This window comes from Vespula pensylvanica, chromosome 24 (assembly GCF_014466175.1).
Source record: "Vespula pensylvanica isolate Volc-1 chromosome 24, ASM1446617v1, whole genome shotgun sequence".
Taxonomy (NCBI): domain Eukaryota; kingdom Metazoa; phylum Arthropoda; class Insecta; order Hymenoptera; family Vespidae; genus Vespula; species Vespula pensylvanica.
This window is the reverse complement of record NC_057708.1, coordinates 826,900-838,070: the sequence shown is the minus strand read 5'-3', so window position 1 is coordinate 838,070 and position 11,171 is coordinate 826,900. Positions and strand designations below refer to the sequence as shown.

General features: G+C 28.8%; 2 protein-coding genes across 3 annotated transcripts in view; both read left to right on the top strand.

Annotated features, from left to right (window-relative positions):
* The window catches only part of LOC122636958 (transducin beta-like protein 2), a 50,354-nt gene that overhangs the window by 38,461 nt on the left and 722 nt on the right, over positions 1-11,171 (top strand). For both annotated transcript variants that reach the window (XM_043828685.1, XM_043828686.1), the window contains exons 5-7: positions 10,424-10,644; positions 10,727-10,913; positions 10,986-11,171. In XM_043828685.1, coding sequence (XP_043684620.1) covers positions 10,424-10,644; positions 10,727-10,913; positions 10,986-11,171 — 594 coding nt within the window. The remainder of the gene's footprint in view (positions 1-10,423; positions 10,645-10,726; positions 10,914-10,985) is intronic.
* Positions 7,741-10,291, top strand: LOC122636961 (mRNA-capping enzyme). The gene is made up of 4 exons (XM_043828690.1): positions 7,741-7,981; positions 8,068-9,042; positions 9,119-9,254; positions 9,347-10,291. The coding sequence occupies exons 2-4, from the start codon at positions 8,129-8,131 to the stop codon at positions 10,070-10,072; spliced, it is 1,776 nt and encodes a 591-aa protein (XP_043684625.1). The 5' UTR covers positions 7,741-7,981; positions 8,068-8,128; the 3' UTR covers positions 10,073-10,291.

Below are 11,171 nucleotides of genomic sequence, written 5' to 3'. Positions count from 1 at the left end.
GTAAGATGTAAAAAAAGTGAGATGGTAGGGAAAAAGAAGGAGAGAAAGGGGAAAGAAGAATTTGAGGGACAGTATATGCCATTAAATCGAAATTTTTATCCGGGTAATGGTTTTTAAAAAAAGACAGAGATAAAGAGAGAAAAAAAGATAGAGAGATTTATAAGATTTAACATAAATCATGATCAAAAATGATCGTTAATGTGCATTCAAAAAACTTGTTACGTGTCCACCTAAAAAAAAAAAAAAAAAAAAAAGAAAGAAAGAAAGAAAAAAAAATAAGGAAAAGAAAAAGGCCACTAATTGGCTGTTTTCTTTTTCTTTTGTTTGTTTCTTTTTTAAAAGCATGAAAAAGGAAAAAACAAAAAACAGATAATTTTCATAAAAAGATTAATGGAGATTTGCGGAGAATTTTTTTTTTCTCTCTTTAGAAATCGTCTCGCACAAAGAATATACAAAACAAAAATTACATTTTGGAAAATCGTGCCTTTAGAAATTTTATAAAAAGAAAAGAAAAAGAATATATAATGACAATGATAATAATAATAATAATAATAATAATAATAACAATAATGATAATAATAATAATAATAATAATAATAACAATATTATTATTAATAAACTTTCTCCGCTTTTCTCGCTTCGTTTATTCAAGAATAAGACTATGTGTGTATTTGAATTCTTTTTTATGTCGTAGAACATGAAAAAGAGAAAGAAATAGAATAGAAATGAGAGTCAGAGTGAGAGTGAGTGAAATAGAGAGAAACAGAGAGAGGAGAGAGTGTGTAAGAGAGAGAGAGAGAGAGAGAGAGAGAGAGAGAGAGAGAGAGAGAGAGAGAGAGAGAGAGAGAGAATACATGTAACTCATTATTACATAAGAATCGATAAACGTTTAAAGTAACACGTTTAAGTATGTACAAAAAGTGTAACGCATAAATGAACATATTACTACCACTACTACTACTATTATTATTATTATCTTACTACTACTGCTGCTGTTGCTGCTGTTGATGTTACTGCTGTTACTACTATTGCTGCTGTTGCTGCTACTACTACTACTACTACTACTGCTGCTATTGCTGCTGCTGATATAATTACTCAACGATTAAAATCGTAAAAATATTAGAATTAAATATATCCACTTACTCAAGTGATTTTTGTAAATTGTAAAAAAAAAAATTCATTTTAAGAAATCTCTTCATTGTACCATCGATTTTTCGATGTATGTTTCTTGTGCTTCTATCTCATCTTCTTTTTCTTATTATATCACATATATTATTTATATATATATATATATATATATATATATATAATTTTTTATTATATTATTATTTACGCGAAATATTGAGTTAACGTTAACGCAACAAAACTGATTTAGTTTTGAAACTTTTCCAAACGTTTTTCTTTCTCTTTCTTTTTCTATCACTGTCTCCGTCTCTCTTTTTCTCATTTTTTTTTTTTTTTTATCTTTCATCTAATCGAACATGGACACCCGGTGATTACGCCTCGGCTTTTTAACCTCGGTTATGTATTATGTATCTATCTGTGTATGTACATATGTATGTGTATAGTAAGCTTAGATTCGATGTAAAGGTCAATTGTTACATCATGATATAACACACGAGATTATTCTAGACGTTTATTTCCGTCATTTGTAACTTTCTCTCTCTCTTTCTCTTTCTCTTTCTCTTTCTCTCTCTTTCTATCTCTTTCTTTCTCTTTCTTTATATGTGTATATATATATATATATATATCACCTACATTTTCTATTCTTTCGAATTTTTCTATTTAAAATTTTCTTCGTTGGCCTTTTTCGTCCCTCTCGTGTAAATACCTGCATATATTTATCATATATAATTGCAAATATATACATATATATTTATCACATACCTTGACTATTTTGTAATATTGAGATTATTAGAAATTGAAACTATTAGGAAGAAAGAAAAGTCGGATGTGTTGAAATTTGATAATTAAATTAAAAAAAAAAAAAAAAAAAAAGAAAAAAACAAAAGAAAGAAAGAAAGAAAATCCAAAGAAACGTGATAAATAATTAATTAAATCGTTTCCCTCCTCGAGTAAGAAGATCTTCGCGAGAAATTCGAAACATAATCGTCACGTTGAAATAAATTCAAGATAAAGCACGTTGCTGTAAGGAGTGTAATTATTTTTTACGCAAGAACATTAAAAAAAAAAAGAACTATAAGAAAAAAAAAGAAAAAGAAGAAGAAGAAGGAAAAAAAACGAAGAGATAATACGTCGTCTTTTTTTTTTAATAGTAATAAGAGCAATATACGGAAGCATGTCGAAGTATCATCATGGCCATTTTGAATCATTATCACACAGTAGATCATTCTCTTCGTTTTTTTTTTTTTTTATGTATATACATATCATATAAATTTTGCAATAATATTAGATTCCATAGGGGGAGATCGTTAATGAATATTCATTTGACGAAAGAAAAAAAAACGTTGGACGTGTTACCAATCTCGCCTGCCATAATTATTAAGATTATTAATTTTTCTTTAATATTTAGACTATTAAATTAAAGAAATATCTCCTTTGTCCCTTCTAATTATTGTTATTATTACTGTTATTAACGACGACGATAACGACCACGACTAATTCCGGCATTATGGTGTACCAGAACTCGATATCGTCTAATGGGATTTATTTCAACGTCGAATTACTATTAATACATTTTTTTACATAATCGAAATAGCCATTTTGTTATTTATTTCACCTTTCTCATACATCATTCCAAATTCCAAAATCTGTGATTTTAAGAACTCGATAGAAAAAAGAAAAAAAATAAATGATATAGTTTATCGATAATTATAAACAATGAAGAAAAATTAAATAAACTATTAACAACAACAACAACAACAACAACAACAACAAAAAGACGAAAGAAATTATATAAAAATATATATTCAAAGAAAGATATCCGTATAAATTTTATTTGATAATTATTTAAAAACGAAACAGTCTTAACATTTCTTTTGACACCATGTATTAAATTTTTAACGTGACCTACATCGAATCGTGTTCCTATTATTCGTTAATAATCATTATCATTCAATTCACGAACGTTAACTACCTTCCCCCTTTTTGAAACGACACACTTGAATTCGAAATTAATTTTTCCGCGTGTAAAATATAAAAATGGCGTCGGAGATGTCCTTGCACGTACCCAAACTCTGAGATTAAAATCAGGCGTTTAATATCGTATGCGATCGTCTTCTTGTCCTATTGGATATTCGTAAGGTCTTTTACGTGGGTCAGGGACATATTCACAAAGGCGTTCCCCATTTAAATTTATCTTTCATGGCCATCACCAATGGTCTCTTATAAAGTGACCTTAATAGATGTGTATATACATATATGTATATATATATATATATATATATATATATATTTATGTATGTATGTATATAAATAGATAAATAAAATAGATACTTAGGCTATTGAACCTTCTTGGATTTTATTGAAAGAAATTATAAGATTTTCGAGGTGAATGATCGATGAAACGATGATGAATAATTTGATTTGCCTAAGGGGAATATTTGGTATGATCTAAGAAATTTCTCATAGTGTCATGATTATAAATACATAGAATCGATGAACTCTTTGATGAAATGAAAAGAGAGACGATTGATCGAAACATTTAAAGATTAAAAATCAAAGCTTAGTATAATGAATGTGAAATGTCCTTGTAAATAGCGATGGGTTAGTTATTGATAGTATTTAAATTAAAAGGCGAGAAAAAATGAATACATTATGTAAGAAAAAAAAACAATTTAATTTGTTTGAAAGAGAAATGATTGTGTCTGCATGTTGGACATTTGACATGTCCATCTTTTTTTTTTTTTTTTTTTTGTAGAATTAGAAAAATTATTCGATTAGATATTAGATGTTAGAATATTAGAATATTATTAGTGTAGGTATCAGATATTAGAGAATATTATAAATTAGATATCTGATATTAGAATATTATATAAATAGAATATTAAAAAATTAATAATATTATTAATATATAAATATTATACTATGTGACAAACATAAAAATAATTTTTTGTCTACGATATATGTCTTATACATACACACACACACACACACATACATGTACGCACATACGTCAATTTCTATGAAAAATTTAATAATTGAGATGTTGGAATGATCGCAATTTTTAATTTACATCTAATAAGACTAATTTTAGCATCCCATAAGACTAATTATAACGTCCAATAATAATTTTCATTGTAATCAATCATCCATATATTAATTTTGTACAAATCAATACGTACACGTCCAGTAACATAAATAACTTTTTATTGGTATATTAAAATATAATAATAAAAGAGAAAATTCATTGATATTATTAGAAAGCGAATATTTTTAATATCTCTAATATTAGAAAAAAAAATATTTGAAATATTTGAGATATAATCTTGAAAATTGATTACCACTTATCGATAAAACCTCTATGATATTCGACGCGTTAAATGACAGACATTTACAAATGGCACCATGATTTAAATGGAGAAAGTTCTAAATGTTTCATGTCTCCGCCATCTTTTCTCTTCCCCGTTCTTCTTCTTTTTCTTCTTCTTCATCCTAATATACAGTAACGAATCTACCATGCCTTCTTCGGAAAGAGAAAAGAAAGAAAGTTGTTAAATTATGCGAGTTAGCTTAAAATCTATCTTTTCACATTGTATTTTATTTCCTTTTTTTAAGACACGTAACGTGTGTCTCACGATAGGTAAACGGTGATAGATGAAAAGAAAAAAAAAATGGTAGAAAATTTGAATCAGCCGATATAAAACTAACGTCATTTCTCTCATATTTCTCGTATTATTCATGAAACAAACACGTATAAATGCGAAAACGTGCCTCAGATAAACATTAATCTTTTATTGATTCGTTTTTTCGGCTTTCGTACAAACGGTGATTAAAAAAAAAAAAGAAAAAGAACGGCGGGAAATTTGAATCAGACAATATCAAATTTACGTCATTTCTCTTATGTTTTTCGTATTATATCATTAAACGAACACGTTTTAATGCATAACACGTATCTCAGATAAATATTAATCTCTTTCGTTTTTTCGTTTTTCGTATGAACGATAATTAAAAAAAAAAAAGAAGAAGAATGGCGGGAAATTTGAATCGCGTAATTACGTCATTACTCTCGTATTTCTTCTCATATATGTGTATATATATATATATATATATATATATATATATATATATTCGATGTACACAATTTTATGATAAATTAAAAAATCAAACATGCTTATTATAAATCAAACGTGCTTATTATAAATGCATGAATTATTTCGAACAGTAAAACACGTTTCACATATATTATCTTCCTTATTTGGGAAACTGAAAAGAAGGAAGAAGAGAGAGGCCAGGGAGAAAGAATTGTTTGATAACCGATAGGAAGAGAAAGCATCAAAATTTGAACGTGGCAAACGTGTTGTAATTCTTAAACAAATGGCGGACCACGTTCGCGTTTCCGTTTGATTTCTCAATCGATATCGTTTAGGATCCTCAATAAAATTGTTGCGTTGTACCGTCTTTAGAATATTTAAATACTTGTCGTCTTCTAATGGTACGCAAATGTACTAACAAATATATTCGTGTCCTATTTTCGATTCATCACAATAGAATATAATAGTTCTCTGTCCGTTAATAAATATTAATTTAATAGTAATGTTCGCCATTTCTAAATTCGAGATGATACAGTTATATATCTATTCTTTTTTCTTGTTCTTTTTTTTTTTTTCTTTTTTATTTTATTTTGATTTCGTTTTATCGTTGGAAAATTAATCCTAAGTTTTCTTTTGCTTCCATTTTTTGAGTATATAAGCTTTTATATTTGGTATAAGTATAGTATAGTTATACTATTATAAATTAATTATTAAGTCATATGGTTATTAGTATAATATTATATTAGAAAAGAGGAAATTTAATATAATCTGTACTTTATAATACTAATAATTATGATTAGCATACAATACTTATATACCAATATGACTTTTTACTAATATATAAGTATTATATTAATACGACTAATATAATTAATGCTATGACTTATATATATTAAGTGTGTGTGTGTGTGTGTGTGTGTATATATATATATATATATATATATAGCGCCCTGGTTTACGCTTTCTCCGTTCGTAAATGTTCAAAAAAGATATATACGAAACTACTTTTCTATTTGTGTTCATTGACCGATTCCTATGCCTATGTATATATATATATATCTATGTATCTACATATTTACATATACATTGAGTTAGTTAATCTCCGTGAAAGTGGTACTCTAAGTTATAATAGCTTTCTAAGAAGATCGAATCTCGCTTAGCATTGGCTAGGTCAAGGCTCAACGACTTTTCATATATCATTCTTATTTAACTCGCCATTTTAAATATCCGATAAAAATAACCATCCTCATTCATTATATTTACTTCGTCTTTTATATCTTCTTTTTTACTTTCATTCATGTCTTTATTTTTATATAATCGAAAAAGAATAAAAAAGAATATAATAAATATATAGATGTTTGTAAAATGCCGCCATTTTGGGTCACAGTTTCGATCATTTTGTTTTATAGTATTAAAACTTATTCAACAATCGGATTTAATTCTATTATGTTATTTTTATAAAAATAAAAAGAAAGATAACTGATTTTGAATTCCATCTAACGTGAAAATAAAAATAATCATTCGATCGTGGGTACCGATTGTAATTGTTTTTATATGTGGGCCGAGTTAAAATATTACTTAAAGAATTTCTTTTGTTTTATCCTTTCTCTCTCCTCTTCCTTCCACCTCTTACTCTCTCTCTCTCTCTGTCTCTCTCTCTCTCTCTCTCTCTCTCACACACACACACTCTCGTTATATATCTTATAAAGTATATTTTAGGTACTTATATGTATACGCTGATTTATATCGTGGCTAATGGCCGTGACTAACCTCTAATCTCGAGAATTCAAAGACTTCGTCGACGATCAGAATAAAAATATTCGTCGAAATCTAATATTTCGTTAATATAAATCATAGTAAATAATTTAAATATATAACTTATCGATCTTTTGATCTATCGAACAAACAATCGAGAAAAACTTTTCTAATGTTTTAAATAAATTAATAAGTACGTACCTCTTTTCTCAGTACGTCTTGCATGATCCGATATTTATCGATAATTTGATGATGTATATATATGGATTATATTTTCTATAGCAATATTCTTAACCAATCAAACTAAAACTAATCTATTACCATCTTATAAATTTCTGTTGGCTGTATTTTTCAATTTTACAGTTATAATATTTTTCAACGTGACTACCGTTCTATTATTAGAAATTATTTTTTATTTCTACAGATTGTGATTATGCGTTTCGTTTTTAAGACGTGAGTATTTTGAAATACGATCGTAAAGATAAAAAAGAAAATCTCTTCCGAAATTCTCTAAGATTTTGATCACAGAATTAATGTAATAACGTGTGCGTTTCTAACCTGTGAATAGATCGCCATAACTCGAACTGAATTTTTCTCGATGTTCGTTTAATGTAAATAATAAAATAATAAATAATCGCGTTTTTCTTAAGAAATCTTTTCGAATTAATTTTCCTTCGGAATATTTTCTAATTCGAAAAATAAAATAAGAAGGAAAATCGATGCCTACGTAAAATCGATTAATCGAAAGGTATTGAAAATCGGCGGCGTCTACCGACGAAAGCCGAGTTTAGCCGATCGTTGACTTGATCGTCGAGTAGACAGCTGTTCGAGTTTGACTTCATATTTATTTGTGTTATTTACTTTGAAAACTAATATTTGAAAGGTTTATCAAGTATATTACGTGAGTTTTCTCGTTAACGTGCATTCTAAACTATATTTGTGTTGTATTCATCGACGAATTAGAAACGTGAGAAAGTGAATATAAAAAGAAGGTTATGTTCCTGCTATCGGAGGTTCGTCGAAATTTATTTCTATCAAAATCGATTAATGAGTTGAACAATATCTTCGATGTAACTCATTTTTCACCTGTTATTTGCAGGATACGTTATTAATGTTATAAACATTTTATATACAATCAAGACGAAATTATAATTTTGGACATGTCAGGTTGGAATGGAAATAATAAAACATCTATTCCACCACGATGGCTTCATTGTCCAAGAAAAGCTATAAAGTTGATACAAAATAAATTCTTAGCATTTAAGACACCATTATCATCGGCATACAATAGCCAAGTACCCGAAGAATGTCGATTTACGATAGATATGCTTTTCGCATCCCTCAAGAGTCAGAAAGTGAAACTTGGTTTATGGATCGATTTAACTAATACAACAAGGTTCTATGACAAGAAGGATTTGGAAGCACAAGGTTGTAAATATTTAAAATTGCAATGCAGAGGTCATGGAGAAACTCCATCGGACGAACAGACGCGTTTTTTTGTTCAAGTTTGCAAACAGTTTATTTCGCATAACCCATTAGAAGTTATTGGTGTTCATTGTACTCATGGTTTCAACAGAACAGGTTTCTTGATAATCAGTTACTTAGTGGAAATAGATGGTACCAGTGTTGATGCTGGCTTAGCAGAATTTGCTGCGGTTAGACCACCTGGTATTTACAAAGTTGATTATATCAAAGAATTATATAAACGATACGACGACGAAGATGATGCCCCTGATCCACCACCAAGACCGGCGTGGTGTCTAGAATACGATGATTCTAATGTAGAAGATACTGATGAAGGACCTAGTACAGAAAATCATAATTATGAAAAAGAATCCAAGAGAAGAAAAAAAGAATTTTATAACAAAAACCCAGTATTTATGGCTGGTGTATCTGGTGTAACACCTATCGTGGAACAAAAGAAACTAGTTGGTATACAAAGACGTGTTCAAGAAATCTGTTCTTGGACATCGACGGGATTCCCTGGTTCTCAACCTGTTTCTATGGATTTAGAAAATATTAGATTATTACATGAAAAACCATACAGGGTATCATGGAAAGCTGATGGAACCAGGTTAGCAAAAAAATGTATTTTTAATAGAAAGGAGAAACTTCAGATTTCAAAACGCACTTTTATTGTCTTTGCTTAGATATATGATGCTGATACAAGCCGATAGAGAAATATACTTCATAGACAGAGATAACAGTGTTTTTCAAGCGGAAGGATTAACTTTCCCTCATCCAAAAGATCTATCCAAGTGTCTTAGAGATACGCTATTGGATGGTGTAAGATGTTCTTCCATTATATAATTTATATTGTATCGTTTATGATTGTATGTTATTTAAATGCCAATTTTAATTGTATTACTTTTTTATAGGAAATGGTAATCGATAAAGTATGTGGTAAAGAATATGCTAGGTATTTAGCATACGATATAGTTATGTACGATGGAAAAGATGTTGCTAAATTACCATTCCATCCTGATCGATATGAAATTATTGAAAGAGAAGTAATAAAAAGTAGGCATAGAGCATTGAAGGAAGGAAGAATACGTAGAGAACAAGAACCTTTTTCAGTCCGATTGAAACACTTTTGGGATGTCACACAGGCTGCTAATTTACTTAGTGAAAAATTTGCTAAGAATTTATCTCACGAGCCCGATGGATTAATATTTCAGCCTTCTAAAGAATCATATTGTCCAGGACCATCTCCTGAAGTTTTAAAATGGAAACCTATTTCATTGAATTCGGTAGATTTCAGATTAAAAATTGTTACTGAAACAGGAGTAGGAATTCTTCCACGGAAAGTTGGTCACCTGTTTGTGGGTGGTTTAGATGTACCATATAGTCAAATGAAAGTTACTAAACAAATTAAAGATTTAAATAATGCTATTATTGAATGTAAAGTAGAAAATGGCCAATGGGTATTTATGCGTGTAAGAAAAGATAAATCTTTTCCTAATTCAGTACGTACTGCAAATTCCGTGTTTGAAAGTATTAGAAGACCGATTACGACAGAGTATCTTTTAGAATACATTGATAAACATAGATTTTTAGAAGATGATTCAGATCTTATGCCACCACCTAATAAAAGATCTAAATGACAATAATGATTTGTATACGTACTAATCAATATTGTTATCAACTTTACAAATATGTATTGTGACTTCAAAATAAGTAATGTATAACTTAGCATGAGATTTCTATCATCTGACATAGAAAGGTCAACATTATGAAATCATATATAATTATTTTAGTTCATAGATTATCATTGTATACTCGCAATCGTCCTTCGCTAAATAAAGAACTTTTCTATAAAATAACGTATATATTTTTTTTCCTTCTTTCTTAGCATGTAATTATGTAAAAATGATAGGAAGATATTTCGTAGAATTATACATGATTTCAATCGATATAAATCTTTATCATTACATAACTTTGTTGTTCACTTTCAGATGCTGTGTTCATATGGTGTACTAAAAATCTTACATCTAAAGCTCGAAAGTCTCTTCGCATTAACTTAGAATATGATTACGCTATAATGATAAGATGGTCTCCCGATGGAAAAGCATTTATCATACATAAATCCCTACAAAATATTATAGAGGTTTATAAAGTTACCAAGAAAATCGATGGTTTTATAGCATCAGCAACCAAAGTTCTTGAATTTCCACAGGTATAATTATACGTCTTAATAAGATATGATTATTTGTAATAACAATAAATAATTTATACGTACAATTGTATATTTGTTTTAGAAACATATTGTGAATCCCGTTGGTTTGGATATTGCATGTACCGGGCGTTATATAATGAGTTGTAGCGAAGACAATGATTTAATTATATGGGATCTAAAAGGTCAACCACTTGCGACTATAGAACTGAAATTAGGATCCACTCACAGAGCTCGTATATCTCCATGTGGACGTTTTATAACTACATCAGGTTCGTTGATACTTTTAATTCTTATACGTCAAATAGAATGAAGATTCCTCTTTAATTCCAATTATATTACAGGTTTCACACCTGATACAAACGTATGGGAAGTAGTATTCAGTAAAACTGGAGATTTTAAACAGGTTTCTAAAGCCTTCGATCTCACTGGACATTCCTCTGGAGTTTATGACTTCAATTATAATGCCGATACAAGTTGCATGGCTACTTTGTCTAAGGATGGAACTTATCGTGTTTATAATACCAAAA

Coding starts and splice junctions, on each gene's coding strand:
- LOC122636961 (XM_043828690.1), top strand. CDS start 8,129: ATGTCAGGTTGGAATGGAAATAATAAAACATCTATTCCACCACGATGG. Junction 9,043..9,118: donor TGGAAAGCTGATGGAACCAG/GTTAGCAAAAAA, acceptor GTCTTTGCTTAG/ATATATGATGCTGATACAAG. Junction 9,255..9,346: donor GAGATACGCTATTGGATGGT/GTAAGATGTTCT, acceptor ACTTTTTTATAG/GAAATGGTAATCGATAAAGT.